This window comes from Cavia porcellus, unplaced genomic scaffold, assembly GCF_034190915.1.
Source record: "Cavia porcellus strain 051 isolate PalLab524CR breed Dunkin Hartley unplaced genomic scaffold, mCavPor4.1 scaffold_29, whole genome shotgun sequence".
NCBI lineage: Eukaryota > Metazoa > Chordata > Mammalia > Rodentia > Caviidae > Cavia > Cavia porcellus.
This window is the reverse complement of record NW_026947512.1, coordinates 36,669,280-36,687,640: the sequence shown is the minus strand read 5'-3', so window position 1 is coordinate 36,687,640 and position 18,361 is coordinate 36,669,280. Positions and strand designations below refer to the sequence as shown.

General features: G+C 33.3%; 1 protein-coding gene across 8 annotated transcripts in view; it reads left to right on the top strand.

Moving 5' to 3' along the window:
* Hmcn1 (hemicentin 1) overlaps nucleotides 1–18,361 on the top strand; it is a 398,189-nt gene that overhangs the window by 182,833 nt on the left and 196,995 nt on the right. For 7 of the 8 annotated variants that reach the window (XM_063240159.1, XM_063240157.1, XM_063240158.1 and 4 more), the window contains exon 12: nucleotides 17,673–17,814. In XM_063240159.1, coding sequence (XP_063096229.1) covers nucleotides 17,673–17,814 — 142 coding nt within the window. Of the gene's footprint in view, nucleotides 1–17,672; nucleotides 17,822–18,361 lie in introns of all 8 variants that reach the window. The other variant, XM_063240161.1, reaches the window with a different exon arrangement.

Below are 18,361 nucleotides of genomic sequence, written 5' to 3'. Positions count from 1 at the left end.
AAGTGTGCTTTAACAGTGATCACACTTATTAATAAACCATTGCAAGAACTCTCAGTGTTAAGGGCTATCAACAAACCAAGAACTACTTCATTTAGTTCATAAGATAAACTGCTATACTCTGAGGTATAATTCATGATGAGTTGATTGTAAACTACTGACAGTAAATCTTAAATTACTAATTAATTGAAATTTTAGGCAATTAAATGTTTTTATAAGAATAAAAATAGGTCTAAAATTTAAAAATAAAATAATTATTCAGATTGTTATACACTTTTGGAATACACGTTAGGATTACAGGATTACAATGCAATCAATAACTCAATCTAGTCCCATTTACATTGCTATTCCTCCAAAGATGTGTTTGTAAACTGTTTCTACCTGAAATACTGTTAAAATACAAAAGTTCAGATTTAAAATTATTTGTGGTAGTTTTGTAAAATAAAATTAGCAACAATTTTCTGATTGAAAATAGCATATATGCCTAAGGGTAAAATATCTATAAAGCTCCAAAAAGACAAAACTGAAGAATAATAAAAACTAGTGACCACAATAGTAAAATCTGTAGGATATATATATATATATATATATATATATATATGCATATTTGATATTTACTTATACTTTAAGATTAGTGCAATAAAATCTCAACATTGGCCCATCTTTATTCTGTTCACATGAAAATTGGGAGGATGCATCTTCCTCCCCCTGTTATATAGTTTGGTCTAGAATGAAAATGTTGCTGTAGGGGAAAGTACATTTCCAGGATCATTGGTAGCTCTGGCTCTGACTATTCAACTGGAATCAGGATAGAAAATGAACAGGCATCTGGTCCCAGGTAGAAAATGGTAGGCCTGGATATATGTAACTCATGGTGAATATTTTCCATCCATTAAAGTATTTGGAAGAAAGAGAGACTTGCTAGGAGTATATGTTAGGAATTTTAGAGATGGGGGTGGCTGAAGGGCAGCATATCTTGGCTAGAGGAGGTTCATAGTTGAAAAATGGACAAGAAGCCATGCACATCACTCAGCTGCAGAGATGACAAGGGCACTCAGCTGCAAGAGCGGTGGACAGAGAAGAGAGTCAGAGTCATCTGAACTGAGTCTAGATTGGTATCATCTCATTTGAGGATAAGTAAATAGAAAATTTCAGCAAGAAGAAGATATAACTACTGTAAATATATATGCACCCAACATGGGACCATCCAACTACACAAAACAAATACTATATCTAAATAAGGAAATAGGCTCCATATAATAATAGTAGGACACTTTAACATCCCAATTTATTCAACCAGCAGGTGATCCAGACAGAAAAATAATACCCATCTGATTTGAATCATACCATAGCGCAAATGGACCTAACAGACATTTAAAGAAAATTTTATCCAACAGCAGGAGAATACACTTCATCAGCATCTGAAATTTTTCAGGATAGTTTATATATTAAGTCATAAATCAAGCTACCATCTTAAAAATATCAAAATCGGGGGCTGGGGATTTAGCTCAACGGCATAAGCACCTGCCTTGCAAGCAGGCGGTCGTGAGTTCGATCTCCAGTACCGATTAAAAAAATATCAAAATCATATTATGTATCTTCTCAGTCCAAAATGGAATAAAATTACAAATAAACAACAAGAATGGCAAGCAAACAAACACACGGAAATGGAATAACATATACTTGCAGTACCAAAGGGTAATGTAAAATGAAAAATCAGAAAATTTCTAGACATGAAAACAGCACAACACTCAAAAAGCAGTACTGAGATGAAGTTATAGCAATGAATTGCATACATTAAAAAAGAAAGATACCAACCTGAAAATTATGACAAGGGTTTTGAAAAGCAAAGTCAGAATTACTTGAATGGAAAAATAAAAATCATACTATAAATAAGTCAAATCAAAACTTAAACAGTCAGTAAAAAGATTGATGAGATGAAGAGAGGATTTTTTGTGAATGGGTAAACATAATGGACAAACCTTGAGCTAGACTAACTAAAAAGAAGAGAGAGAAAGGACCCAGATTTAAAATGACATAAATCAAATAAAAGGTCAAAAGGGGAACACTGCAAATGATGTCAGAGAAATATAAGGTATCATAAGAAACTACTATGAACAATCATATGCTGTAACACTACAAAGTCTAGAAGAAATGGATAGTATGAATACATACAACCTACCTAGTTTAACCAAGGAAGTTAAAGACCTCAACAACCTATCAAAATTGAATCAAGAAGAAATAGGAAATTAAATAATAAGTAACATAATTGAATTAGTAATTAAAAATCTCTCACCAAAAACAAGCCCAGACCTGATGGATTTACTGCTAAATTCTATGGACATGTAGAGAAAAATAAATTCCAATTATTCTTAAACTACAACAAACTATTGAAATGGAAGACATTCTTCTAAATTCATTTTATGAGTTCAAAATTAACCTGATATCAAAACAGGACAAAGATATAACAACAGTACAACAAAACTGTAAACTACTTGGTGAGCACATATCCAAAACTTTTCAGTAAAATACTACAACCTAAATTAAATTCAGCAGTACTTTAGAAGGATCATGAACCATTAGCAAGCAGCATTCATTCAGAGTTGTAAGGATAGTTTAACATTAACAAATCACTGAACATAATGCAGTTCAACAGAATGAAGGTTAGAAACCACATGTTCATTTCAAAAGATGCAGAAAAACATTCAGTAAGATTCTATATCAAAAAGATTCAATATCTCTATGATAAACACTCTCAACAAATTAGGTGTAGAAGTAACCTACCTCAAAATACTAAAGGAAACATTTGAAAAACCCACTTTCAGCATCATACTGAATGAGAGAAAGGTAAATATTTCCTCTAAAATCAGGACCAGGACAAGGACACCAACTTTCACCGCTCTTATTTCAAATAGTCCTGGAAATTTTAACAAGAGCAGTTGAGTGAAAGAAATTAAGGGACTCTATATTAGAAAGGAAGAAATTGAATTCTACATGTTTGCAGGTGACACGATTTTATTATTAGAAACAATTACTCTATCAAAAATAAATTCATTACAACTGCAAGATACAGTGTCAACATATAGAAACTGTAGCATTTAAGGCACCAATAAAGAACTTGCTGAAAAAATTTAGAAAACATTTTATTCACAATACCTAAAAAAGAATTTAAGAACAAGTTTAACCAAAGAAGTCAAAGACCTCAACAATTAAAACTATAAAACAATGATTGAAGATATTTTAGAGAATGCTAAAAATGGAAAGATATGATGTTTGTAGATCACAATATTGTTAAAAAGATCATACTATTAAAAGCAATTTATAGATTCAGTGCAATTCCATCTGAATACTAACGGCTTCCTTCAAAACAATTGAAAAAGTAATCATGTAACTCAACACCAGAGTACAGTTGAGGAAAAAATAAAAAAACAATTCTGGAAGCATCACAACCCAATGCCTGACTTTAAAACATACTATACAGATGTAGTAAGCAGAACAGCATAATACTGGCACAAAAACAAACATATAGACCATTAAAACAGAATTGAGAATCCATAATTAATCTACATTTATTCTTTCAGTGATTTTTGAAGAAAAGTTCCAAGAACATACAATAAAGAAACATCAGTCTCTTCAATAAATGCTGTTGCAGAATTGTATACACATACACAGAGGAACGAAACTAGATTCTTATTTTGTCAATATACACAGGAATCAGTTCACATGGACCTAAGTGTTAAAACTAAAACTATGAAATTACTACCCCCAAAACCTACAAAGGAAGCACTTTAAGATATGGAATGGGTAATGATTTCTTAGGTAGACATTAAAGCACAGAGAATAAAAATATGGTATTATGTCAAATGGTATTATATCAAACATTAGAAGCTTCTATACAACAAAGGGAGAAATCAACAGAATGGAGAGACACTGTACAGAATGGAAAAAAATGTTTTCAAGCTATTAATGTAAAAAGAATTGATATCTAGATTATATAAGGCACTCAGAAAGTTGAAAGTCAAAATAAACCAATTAAAATATGCTACAAAAGTGGTAGACATTTATCAAGAAAACATAAACAGTATGTATATGAAAAATTGCTCAGTTGTACTAATCATGAGGAAAATATGAATCAAAACCATCATTTCATCTTGTCAGAAGGGATCCCGGCAAGGATATAGAGAAAGGGGAGCTCTTATACATTGTTGCTTAAAATGTAAATTAGTGTAGCCATTATGGAAATCGGTATGGCCATTTTTTAAAAATTAAAATAGAGCCAGGCTTGGTGTCCATGCCTATAACTGTGACTTTGAGGCCACTCTGAGCTATATAATGAGTTCAAATCTAAATTGCACTCCACAGTGAGACTTTGTCACAAACTCACTCACTCAAAAAGAAAAAAAAAGGGGGGGGGGGGTTAGAAAAAAAGCTAAAAATAGAACCACTCTATGGTCCAGCAATTCTATTACTGTGCATGTTTCCAGAGGAAATGAAATCATTATACCAAGAAGATATTAGTAGTTCCAAGCTTATTGCAGCAGTAGTCACAATATCTAAGATATGGAATCAACTTATACATCTATCAATCAATCAATGAATAAATAAAACGTATATACACAGGAATCAAAAGGAGTATCATTTAGTCATAAAAACGAAATCCTGTCATTTGTAACAATGTGGATTGAAGTAAAGATAATTATGTTAAGTGAAATGAACCAGATGCAGAAAGATGAATACTACATATTCTCATTGATTTGTGGAAACCCAGTCACACAGCAAAGCAGAAAAATCTAATAATTACTGGAGATTAAGTCTGGCAGATGGGAAGAAGTATAGAAAGAAGTTTGAAAAGAACCACCCAAACACAGGATAATTGCTTCTGGTTCTTTAACATAGAAGAATAAATAATTAATTTAAATATTCTATGATAGCTTGAAAATGACTGGAAGAGTGTGGAATACCCAATATGTAAAAATTATAAACATTTACAGAGAAGAAAATTTGTTCATTAAATATACCCTGATTTGTTCATTCAACATTGTGTCCGTATGTCAAATGGTGTGTCCACATGGCTATAATGTATGCATAAAGATGTATAAATATTATGTGTCAATGAAAGAGAAAATTAAAAATATATAAAATTATCAGGCAAATCTAAATTAGAGACCTGGGGATGTACCGCATAAGGGACACACGTTTCAGAATGCTAAGGTAAAGAACAAGTCAAATAAGACTTTAAAAAATAGAAATTAGAGACTGGAACTTCAATCTAAGATTTATAGGTGTTTAAGAAATAGACAACTAGAATGAAAGGAATAAACAAAGAAATCTTGAAGAACACTGTCCAGGGAGTGGGTAGAGTGTCCAGAATGACAAGATGAAGCAAGATCAGTGAATGAAGAACTTTATTTGGACACTTACTGGCTGGAACTTTCTATTACTGATATGAAGGAATTCTTCCTCAAATGTGCAGACCAAGTCAATATATTGTAAATAAGGGAACAAAATCTTATTGATGTGCGACTTCGCAAATATACTAAAGACTAGAAGTTAAATAATTGCACTGAATATCTGTCATATTAGTCTCTTAGGATATGAATAGTTTCCCTAAAGTAGGAGGAATTGTTCTTTATCTTGACGGGAAGCAGAAAGCAAGTGAGATCAGATAACTCCTCTCCTCATCCCTCTGTCAGCTCCTCGTATCCTCCCAGTGGGGCTTTTGACCTTGCTTTTGGCAGCAGAGTCCAGCAGTAGCCAAACAGCTCATCTCCCGGTGGCGCTCACCGTTACTCTAACAAATTGATTTTGGCTGTGTGCTCATCTGCCTGGTCTTTTATTTTCTACCTGACATCTAGTCTCCTGATTTTGTTCTTCAAAAAATATACTTCTATTGAATTCCTTTCCTGGCTATGTTACTGCTGTTTTCTTTTCTTTGCAATCAAACTCTAACTGGTATAATAATAGGAAAGAAGATACATGTAGTTTTGGAAGAAAAGATTGAGATTCAAGACTTTATGATCAAATTTAATTGTCTTTCTTATAAATTTAATGTCAAAAAGACATTCTCAAGTGTTCCAGGGTGCAGGAAAAATACCAAAAATGTAAGCCTTTTTAAATGATTTATTGAATGGACAAGTTAAATGCCTGGATTAAACTTTTTAAGAGAAAAAGAAGAGAAACCAAAAATTGGGGAGGCCATGGTATCCAGGAGTGGTAATTTCTCCCTGGTTACTGATAACAAGCTCTTTACCATTTCATCAGAGAAACCTTGACAAAAAAAGCCAACCTCAGAAACAGCCGTGAGAATCAGCCCCACTAATGAGCATGTGGGAATGGGAATGAATTGATACGCTCGTTTCAGTGTGAGAATTCCTCATTCTGAAGATAATAGTATAATTAGACAAGGAAATTTCTCCGTAAAGGGATTTCCCTGAAGCAGGGTTTACAAAGATCAGAAGTTTAGCTACATAAACAAGCAAATAGAAGCTACATAAACAGCCCACCACTGCTATGCTACGTGGAAAACATACATCCATGTATATACAAATTTGAATATGATAGTTTAGGGCAGTGAACTTAAAAGTGACTTTCGTATGCCTTTCTGTATTTGCAAGAAATATTTAAATAGAAATGGATTATTTAGGGCTGGGGATTTAGCTCAGCAGCATAAGCACCTGCCTTGCAAGCAGGCACTCGTGAGTTCGATCCCTGGTACCGATAAAAAAAAAAAAAAAAAAAAAAAAAAGACAAGAAATGGATTATTTTAAAGTTTGATATAAATATGCAAGGTTATTTTTTTAAATTCACAATAATTTTATTTGAGGGTTGAATATTATATAGATAATATATTTTCTTTTTCTTTTTATATATCCTCCAAATAGTTTATCACTTTTATATTGAAAATAATTGAGATGATAAAATTAGTTTAAAAAACAAGAGTAAAAGTGTTTCAAAAAAAAGCAATAAGATTTAAAGTAAGTTTCAAGGTCAGATATAAATTTATCAGAAGACATCTATCTTACCTAGTTTATGTAAATGGGCATACAAAATGTGAAATAAGGATCACTAATGTTCCTTAAATATTGCAAAGTTTAATACTCAAGTTTTATCATGGAGAAGAAAATTTATGTGTGGGTAAAAATAGTTCACTTAAGCATTAAAGATGTTGCAGTTATGTCACTGTGATGAATGGTAAAAGTTCTTTTCAAACATAAATACTTTGAGAAATGCTATCAGCTCATGACATGAAATTATCACTTTTTAAAATAATTAAAAACTATTTAAACTATATTGTATTACCATTGGACAATCTACCACTTGATGTAAACATACTGTGGGGGCACCTATCTTTAACAAATATGATTTACATTAAAATTTCAGTTTTGTCATTTCTTGTAATGCTGTTGGTATGTTACAAAACAAAAACCCCATGACTAAGTTTTGTCTTCTATGTTAATGTATTTATCATCTGTGAATTGATTCACTTCTAGAGATGCAAGTCTCTTCTTTGTTGGAGGCTATTACTTTTAGTTTCTGGAAAAGTATTGGAAGAAAGTATTCAAAGAATAATACTGTCTACTTCTGTGTTGTTGATTCCATAATTAGAAAAAGTAGACAATATTATTGTTTGAATATTTCTTCCAATATTTTTGATAAATATGACCAATACCTCCAAGAAATATTGTAGCAGAATTCTGAATAACTCACTCTGTAGGAAAAACTTACTTTGAGAAATAAAATTCAACTAGTGGAAAAGATTAATTTTAAGAAATCTGACTAATACGAAAGTTATTATCATAGAATTACTAGACATAGAAACTTTGTCTTATAGTGCTGCTTGTTTGTCTTCTTTAAACACTTTTTTTCAGTATGAGAATCAACTTAAGATAGTAAGTACATGGGAATTTACCTGAATACTTTTTGAGTTGAGATACTGAACTGACTTGCTACTCAGATAAGAGTGCTGATAACTGAATCACTTATTTGGGAAGTTTATCTCACAGCTATAAAATGTGAGGAGTTATTTTACAAATTTAAAAAATCTCTTTGGAGTTGAACAATATTACAACAGAGAGTTCCTTGTAAATTAAAAGGTATCATGAAATAATTAAATGTTAAGTGTCATTATAGCATTTTATGGTACAAAAATTTATATTTAAAGTCTAAAGATCTGGAATTTTGTAGTACTAAATTACAGAGCAAGCTGCTTTAAATCTTTTCTGAATCAAAGTGACATTTAATAAAAGTAATAAATTCAGACTTCAGTTGATAAACTAGGCTTTCTTATAAAAAAAAAAAGCTTACCATTCACTCAGTGTTTTCTGCCAAATGTAATCTAATGTCTCCATGTTAGGGGCATGTTTCTATTATAATACATTCCAGTTCCTTGCAATAAATTATAAAAATGACCGTCATGTGTTTCATTTTCTTTTGCCTTTCATCCAGCAGATCTAAGTTCTATAAAGATGTTAAAGTACTTTAATTATAAGTAGAAAGAGCTGTAGCTCTCTAAAATTTAAAAGAGAAGTATTAGCTTTTAAATTGAACTTAAAAGAAAATTTTAAAGAAAGAAACGTAATTGTATTGTAAAAGAGAGCCAAGCATGATGGTGCTTGCCTGTAATCCCAGCATTTGGGAGGCTGAGGCAGGAGGATCATTATGAGTTCGACACAGCCTGGTTTACAAAGTAAGCTCAAGGCCAGCCTGAACTACATAGTGACATTTTTAATAAAAAAATTATAAAAAGAAAAGGATGTGGCTAACTTAATAAATATTTTTTAAATATTCAAGAGATTTGTTATAAAGAAGCTGTACAGACATTCTAACTTCAGCAAAAATAGAATGTTTAAAATTGTATATTGAGCCAAACCTGATGCCTTTAAGAGTGGCAGCAAAAAGAAGATCCAGATGTTAAAGAGGTTAAATGCTAGAACGTAATAGCTGGAGGAAAGATATTTATCCTTTCCAGAGTTCAAGACTATCAGACAGACAGAAAGACACACGCATGCATGCACACAGAGAGACTGAGACAGAGACAGAGACAGAGACAGTGGCATCAAAAGACATTTTAACTCACTGAATTATTCAAACAAAACTATTCACTAACATTTCAAAAATGTTGGGAATTCTTGGCATACATAAGACATCTAATCCTCAGAAACTGTATTATTATTTACTGTGGTCTGTTTCCACTCATAGCACGTTTGATACCACATGTGTAGATTTATTTCCACACCAATAACCAAATCTCCAACTCTCTGACACCATGGGGTATCCAATAATTCAATACGAACACTAACTACTTCAAGATAGCATTAAATCCTATTGGTCAAAGGCTCACTTCCAAAAGATTGCACCTACTTCAGATGCCAAATCCAAGTTTCAAACTCTGGTACTTCTGACTAAACAGCTTTAAATCAGAGGTTCCCACATCCACCTCAATAACTTGGCTAGAATGCCTCGGAGAATTCAAGAAGGCATTTACTTGCTGGTTTATGATGAAGCATACACCAACACTTTACATTTACCATGTTGTTAATAAAGGATACCCTAAAACCGCAAGTGGCATAGCCCACATTTGAATTCTGTTATTTCCCACTGCATAGAGAAATGCTTTTATGTGTTACTAATAGGTTCAAAATACAGGATGGTAGAGGAAAGTGGGGAAAAAAAGAAATGAATAGCTGATAAGAACCGAGTACTCACAAGAGTACTAAAGTTAAAAAGCACAAAAGGTAGTTTTTGCAGGTAGATTATAAAACCTTGAAGTTTCAACATTATGTATAATGCTTACTTGGAGAAATCACTGCTTGTTTATAACTCCTTGCCTATAAAGTGGATGGGGTGGTCCATTGCAACAGTTTGGTAACTCTATGATTTTAAATTATGGTGGAGTTTTAAGACTTTAGAGAAAGAGAGCTAAGAAGACTTTCAGAGATTAGAAAGAGAGCTGTAAAGATGTTCTTCCAACAGGCATGTAGAGAAAATGTAAAATGACTGACTGTGAGCTCTGTCAAGGCAGGACCCAAGTGCACACAGTTTTATGTTTTTAGTGGCTGACAGTGCTTGCCTGCAGTACTAGCCTATAGGAAGACGAAGAAGCAGCGTTAGGAACTTTTGTATGAAAGATACTGATAACACGTACTAAAATCAATTTGAATTTCTTCATGTGCTAATTTCTTGAGTTACTATTTTAAACACTTGTACAAATACAAAGGAATTCTGTTCCTAAAGATTAAGTATTTGTAAGGAAACAGTTTTTTTATTTTGATATATGGGGTAGAGGGCGTGATATTTGGTAACTAATAAGAGTTGAATTAGAGTTAATAGTACAAAGAAGGGATATTTCTTTGGGGCATCTAACGAAGTATGTTAGGAGTTTTCCATTAATGAGATCCTAAAATTGATAGATAATGATTACGGTGGGGGCTCTTCTCCTCAGGGATTACCTCAGTCATTGTGTAGTACTTATACTTTCTTCATAATAATGAAACCAATAGTCAGTCATATGTAGCGGCTCCCTTAAAAACCATTGTAGGGCTCGAGCTGATATCTTACTTATTTTTTAAAAATACATTTATTTGTGTTGTTTGTTAAGGATGTAAATTATAAATCAGAAGAAAAACAACACCTTGCTCTTCAAAAATACCATGACACAATAAATAAAACAAGTAATACAAATAAATATTTACAACACAGTATGATAAGAACTACATCAGAGTGCCCCCAGAACCGTTAGCACTCTGTGTGTGGTGAGCACAGAATGAGAAGGGCTTCACAGGGTAGATGGCACCTGAAGTGTCCCTCGAGGGTAAGTGAGCTTTTGCCAGGTGAAGGTCAAGTACGCCTTTCCAAATGGACAAAACTGTATGTGCAAAGCTATGGAAGAATGAGAAACAGAAATGTGGGTTGGGTGGAAGAGGAGGGTCTAACAGTATATGCCGACCCTTCCTGATGGTGGCGTGATTTTCTTTTTTCTGATCTAGTCTGTAGATTTTTCATACGGATTTGAAGAAATTATTTAATTTTTGTTTTGTTGAACTCACCACTTTGACAACTGGGAAAAAGGTGTTGGAGTGATGCTCCATGGAATTTGGGATGGGTGAGGAAGGATGTAGGTCAGAGTCATGGTTGGATAGAACAGGTTAGAAAGGAGGGAGAAAGTTGTGGCGGTGAAGAATTGGGAAAGTGAAGTGTTAGATTCAAGAGTGAGAGCGGCAGGGTTGGAAGGCTGTGAGCCTCACACTGGACTCACAAGTATTATTTTAGTCACGTTGTGGAAAGCCCAATAGCTAAGGCAGCACATGAATTTGTCAGGTAATATAAATTAACTTCTAGGTTTCAAAGAACTTCCTTCTCTAAGAAGTACTAAGTAGTAGCTCCTTTGTCCTATGCACTTGAGGCTATGATTCTCACCTATTTATTTGAAATTATCTGTCTTTCAAATATTACAACCAACTTTTGATAGTCAGAAAATGTTACTGTAGTCAAATCTGAATCAGGATATATATCCTGATTCTTATCCTTTAGTTGTCAAATAAGAACGTAAACTTTCTTCCTTATTTGTATAGCAAGGCAGCAAACAACTTCTACACTTACAGCTTCATATTGTATTGCAGAAAAGTATGAATTATAGCTTTTTAAGAAATACTGTTGTATATTTATTGTTGAGTCTGTCATTAGAGTGGAATCTAGCTGAAATTTGTCATTGTGTATCTCTGAAATGATCACCCTTTTCTTACTTGCTGAATTTTGTAACCACATTGGTGTTGGGGGAGGAAAAAAAAATTTTTTTAAAACAAAATCGGCATATAACTGTCAGGATGAATTCTTGTCTCGCTCTTTGCCCAGGTATTTTGTTAACACTGCACCCCCTACCGGTAAATCAATGAATTAGCGATCTTATCTCTAATTAGATTATTTTATAGACTTGTGATGTCCAATAGGAATTTTCACAGTGATGGAAATATTCTAGGTTTGCACTGGGCTACAGGGTAGCCATTAGCTACATGTGGCAACTGAATACTTGAAATACAACTAGTGTACCTGAGGAACTTGTTTTAAAATTTGATTTAGTTTTGATAATTTAAAATTGAATTTAAATAGACTATGTGGCTATTGTATTGGATAATACAACTCTAGTCTTTTTATAGAAAAAAGAAATGCAGAAACAGAAAGTAAGATGTTTCAGAAAACTCGCTCCCACTGCTGCATTGATAAACCATGACCCTAGTTTTTTTTTTTGGCTCATTTGGGAATAACATTTTACAATGGTTGTAACCAGTTCTTCATATTTCCATTAATGAGCTATCACTTAGAAATGTTACATTTGATTCCGTATCTTTGAGATTTTAGCGACCCTTGCCCCCTTTCCTGGGCAATTCATACCTATCTTTGTTGTTTGTTTTAGTTCTTTTGGATGATTTACTTGTTTTTAGTTTTTATCCTTTGTTCAATGGAAGAAATAGCCACTTTTGAGAAACTCGCAAAAGAAAACTTAAAAATGTTAAAATATGCTCCATTGCCATTTCTTTGAAAATGAAGGAAAAGCAATCACTTTTAGCCAATATAAATTATTATTACTGAGATTTTTTGCCACTTTCATTGAGCAATTTGCATAGAATGTGAATCCACTTGAGAATAGTGGCCAGTATGTTATAAATAAATGGGTTGACTTAAATTGGTAGATAGTCCTATGTTCAGATGGGATAAAGCTACAAATTATAATTCTCGGTTGGCTCAGTTATGGTCGTTATGTAACTTTTTGAAACTAGTTTTGAGGGAATCAATTCACTTATTTAGGAAAAGGATTAGAAATTTTGTAAAATAAATTTTACAGGCATACAAAATAGCAGATATTTCTGTTAATTAAATTGTAATTATTTTCCCTTTTATGGAGCATTGACAGATATTAGATCATTTAACATTTTCAGGGAATGTATTGCCCACAATAACAAATATATTAGGGAATATAGTAAGTCAGTTATGTTTTCAAAGGTATAAAACATGTAAATCAATGAGGTAATTTGGTTGAATGTGGGTTTTAACTGTGATCACTTGGGTCATGGACTCTTTTTTTATGGACCTTATTTTTAATTTTCTGTGGTAACTGTAGTAGGTTATTTGGGTCACAACAGCAGTTTTAGGTTTCATTATGTAAGTACTGTCTTTTCCAGTTGCAACCTTTGCCAGCCTATTATGAATTACACTTAAAACCATATTTCAGAACAAAATGAAATTACATCATGAAACACTTGTAGCATTCTTACTTTTAAGTATTATTTTAATTAGTTCTCCTGATTTAGAAATTTAATCATGTGAGTTTTATAAAAACTCTACCAAAAAAGCTAAAACTCTTTACTTTTAACTTTTGAGGGAATTCAGTGGCTGTTAACATTTCAAATACTGATACAGGTTCAAGTTTACAATTATACATTAGCATAGTGGAGGGAAATATTTATGTGCATGATACAGTTTAAGGTTTTGTTTAAAACAGACTATTTTCTTTTTTACCTGGCAACAGAAATAGTATTCTGTTGGTTATCGAGTGTTGCCTTATGAGGATGAAACCTGAAGAGCAGCACATGGGCTTGGTTCAAGCTGAGTCTCTTGAGGTCAGGGCTGCCGTCTCCCTCATAGTCATATGCTGCCACACGGAAATCAATGGGCCCAACCAACCAGTCTCTTCTCTTCGATATTATTTCTGTATGAACATTAGCAGAACTAATTTGTTTTCTGTGGCCTCCAAACAGGGCAAATATGTTATTAGTCCATATCATAAGGGAAAATATTACAATAAAAAACAGAAATATTTATCCAAATAGTTGTTAAAGTCTCCAGTGAATTTCAGCACTTAAGTATGAAATTTATATTATCTCCATCACACGCTCATTACAGTATCATCGCTTTTAAAACATGTATCAGGTGACATAGTTATGTGTTTTTTATCAGTAAAATGTGGGGAAAATGAATTTGATCCTTTTTTATTGAAATACCTAATAAATTTTAAATATCTGGAAACATTTTATCATCTGAATTATTAAATATAATAAATATTAATTATAACTTAGTATATAATTTAAATAGCATTTAAGTGTATGGGTAGTAGTGATTGAGTTACATTTATAAATGTCAACACAGTACATATTCACAGGTGTGTTTTAAATATTATATTACTTTATCGTTCTTTGCCATATTTATTGTGAAAAATAAATGATTTCTCAAGAAATTTAACCTTCCTTCCTATTTCAGGGACCTACTATAAAGAGTACTAGTCTTTAGTTTTACATAATACACATTTCTGTATAGTGTTCTGTGAGATATTTGAAGACACAAAGTGAGAGTAAGGATTCAATAAATGTTTATTGGGTGAAAAAAAAAAGAAAGAAAACATGAGTTTTCCCAAATGTTTTAAATATGCCAGTAGCATGTTAGCTGGTATATTTATTTTTGCTTAGATGAAAAGTATTTGCATTATTTAAATAATTTCTTGGTGATAATTTTAAATCACTTTGTAGAGAAAGTCATTAGACCTCTTTGAAAGTTCCTTGTCAGATGCATAAGAATATTGGATCAGTCTCAGCTAACAGGAAATGTATGACTCCATATGAAGACATAATGCTAATTTTCAAGAGTTGGGTGACATTTTTCTTTTCTTCCCTAATCTTTGCAGGCAGCCTTCAAATTATTTCATGACTATTTGTAGTTCAGTTTATCAACCTCATCACTAATATATTGGACACCTTCTTTATATTACATAACCTGTGTTTAATTACTTTAAACCATTGGTGGGAAATTATAAAAGTATCTATTTTGCTTTTGTTATAATCAAAAATTAAAAACAAGTACATTATTACACCATAGGGCTGTGTTCCCATTGCTTTGGCTAATAAAACGTGTTCTTAGTGAGAATGTTGGGGTTGATGACTAATGGTGGTGGTTGTGAAATGGGCCTGAAATCATCAAGGAAATATAGTTTACTTATCCTTAAAGCCTAAAATTGTACTTTAGATTTCTAAATCTGTTTTTATCCTTTTTACACTTAAAATATGTGACTGAACTGTGTACATGAGGATGTGGGTACAGGTCTGTTCACAGTGGGAAATGATGCTTCATTGATAGGGTTAAACTATGATTCTTCAATTTCTTGTCCTTGTTCCATTCTACCTACTATACTAAAATGAGTTTTTCTATCATTTGAAAAATTAACTGCTGATAGCTGAGCATGGTGGTGCATGCCTGTAATCGTAGCACTGTGAGAAACTGAGACTGGAGGATCACAAGTTCTGGCCCAGCTTGGGCAACTTACTGACTTAGTGAGACCCTATGTCAATAATAATAATAATAATAATAATAATAATAATAATAAAGCACTTGGGATGTAACTAGGTTAGAAGGCCCTGGGTTTAATCCCCAATACTGTACAAAGAATTGTCAGAATACGTAAGGCTTACTACATCTTTGTTGTGTAGTGAAGTCTGATTCATTTTCACCATACTCATTTACTGTTATTTCATGAGAACCCAGTTTTGCTTCTTCATGTTCATATTCTTTCTGATTTTCTTCATCAGCAGGAATAGTCTTTCAGGGCAGTGGTGAATTTCTCATCTGCTGTGGGATGAAGTCATCCCATCTGTGTACTGCACACAGACTTTTTTCATGACCCCAAGTAGCACCCTATAGCCAGGCTTTATTTGCTCAGTAACCTCTTCGCTCTGCGCATCCTGGTTTGGGTAACTGACATTTATTTTTACTTTGATATCTGAACTACAGAGCCTACCAGTGGGATTCTTGCTGGGAGAAGTGCCAGGCCAGTTCTGGCAGTCTGCATTGGAAGACATCAAGTTTAGACAAAAATCTTGAGAGCTTCCTAAATCTTTGAAGCAATCTCATGTCGACATGAGCTAGACATGATAAACATTTTATTTTAGGAAAGTGGACTGAAGAAATGTAGGTATTCAATAAATTCCAAAGAGAAAGAACTATGCATTTTTCCTCCTCTTATCCCTTGAGATTGTCTGGACACTCCTCCAGCATGTGCAGTCCTTCAGAGTTTCAGAATTGATGGGCTCCAGATGGAATCACAGCGTGAACTTACCCGCCATCACCAGTCTGCCCTTGACCTCATGCATTTCTCTGGCCCTGTGTTCACTGAGAAGAATCTGTGGAATAATGAGGCTACTAACCAAGTCCACAGGCCAGAAAACCCTTCAAAAATTAACTTCAAAGACTAGATCATAATTTGAAAAACCTAGTGTAAACAGGAAGTGAGAGAAAGAGAGAAAGAGAGGGAGAAAGAGATTGTAAGTTGCTAGCAATTAAATGCTAATTAGGTTCCTTTGGCTGGGTGGCTGCTACAACACAGCAGTACCATTTTTGTCTCTTCTGAATGTATAAGGACTCCTCTGACTAATTTTTCTTAGTGAAGGCAAGCCACAATTTGCAGACAAACTTATAATAAAGATCTAAGTATATCCAGATCTAAGCAGTGAACGGAGTTTCTCAATTCCATTTTTATTAAAAGCCCAATTAAGTGTAAAACAGACAGCATGCCTGTTCCATTCATCAGTGAACCCCTACAAGTTAGCACAGGACCTGGACCATAATTTCTGCACAAAAAACAGATGGTGCTAGGTGAATTTATTAATTTCTGTTAGTACTCTTGGAATCTGCCTCAAGCATTGTGGAAATTAATTTATTTTCATTTATTTTATCAAGTGGAGAATGTCTACATTAAGAGAATTGTTAAATATTTTAATGGTACCTTCTTTGAAGATTAATTCTCACAGCATATTAATCTAGATATGAAACAGGTAATTAAGGGCCAAAATATGTCATTGCCTCATTTATACCAGAGAATTGTTTTATTTAACAATAATTACTTTAAATCATGTTTCACTTTCAAAATTTTCATTTTCTGGCATAGAAGTAGAATATAATAGAAAGTTTGAATAAGTGACATTTCTTGTTAAGTTGAGTCTCGTGGGTCCACAGGCACAAGTCATTTTATCATTATAGGAAGGCTTTGTGTGGCATTGGTAGATAAAGATGATGCTGAACCAAGTTACAGTTTAGAAATGACTTGCATTCCATGAAAAGTTTCTAAGTGTCTTTATATCTTAGGTACGGCAGGATATGAAAGGGATGTTAAGTACTGTAGAAGATAATGGGACATAGAATAGTACAGAAGACCTGGTCTCTGACCTGAACAGAGTTATCATTTAATAAATAAAAAAAGAAAGATTAGGTCAAACAAAGCAAGCGGATGGTCAGGAATAGTTGTGGCTCTGAACTTGCATTGTCCAAAAAGAACCAAATTGCCTATCTGAAGACTCTGGCTGCAAATGGGTTTATATGAAAGTTTCAGATTAACAGACAGAAGCTAGAGGTCAACTGGTGGGAATAGAGTAGCAAAAGGCCAGATTTTATTTCTGGGGATAAAGAAATAAATGGATCTATGGATTTTATGTTTCAAGAAAGTTTACTTCCTTTTTTTCATTACCTTTGGTTTCTGCTGACTCTCCCTTACTAATGGTGCCAGACCCATGATGCAAAGTTTCTACGAGAGGCTAATAATGGTATGATGGTAAGAAGCCTGAAGATCTGCTCATAGAAAACCTCCCAATATTAATAAGATAAATGGGCATTTCCCTGCTTGTGTTTCTTTCAATTCACAGAACCACCCAAAGTCACTGTGATGCCCAAGAATCAGTCTTTCACAGGAGGGTCTGAGGTCTCCATCATGTGTTCTGCAACAGGTTATCCCAAACCAAAGATTACCTGGACTGTTAATGACATGTTTATCGTGGGTTCACACAGGTACTGGGTTTGTATCATCCTCTTAATTTTTATTGAATAAGAAAAGTTGATGAAGTTTTTGGATCAAATGAGTTTGACCAAATCCCTAACACTAAGAGAAGTTTGATGAAAATCCACAGTTTTACATTTCTAAACAACTATAAAATGTCAAGAAGTAGGAAAATATTGATGTTACATAAGTCTTAAATTCAATAGCTAAAACAAAGTGCTTTCCAGCATTTTGCATTGTAAAAATAACACTACAATATGTGTTTTGCCATGAAAAATTAAAATGGGATAATGAGCTTTCTATGTGTGTGCATGTGTGGGAGGATGGAATATATCATACAAACAAATCTTTAAAGGGATTGTCTGAAATTTAATAGGGGAGAAGGAGGAAGAGGGGCACAAGGATGCAAATGAGGCTCTAATTACGTGGAGTGAAGACTTTCATAGTAACTACTTCCACTACTGTATTGAGAGGTATTTTAGACTACTGGATACTTTTTAAACACATTTGAATCCTTTTATGCCCAGAGAGAGTAATAAACATGTGGAACATAAACAA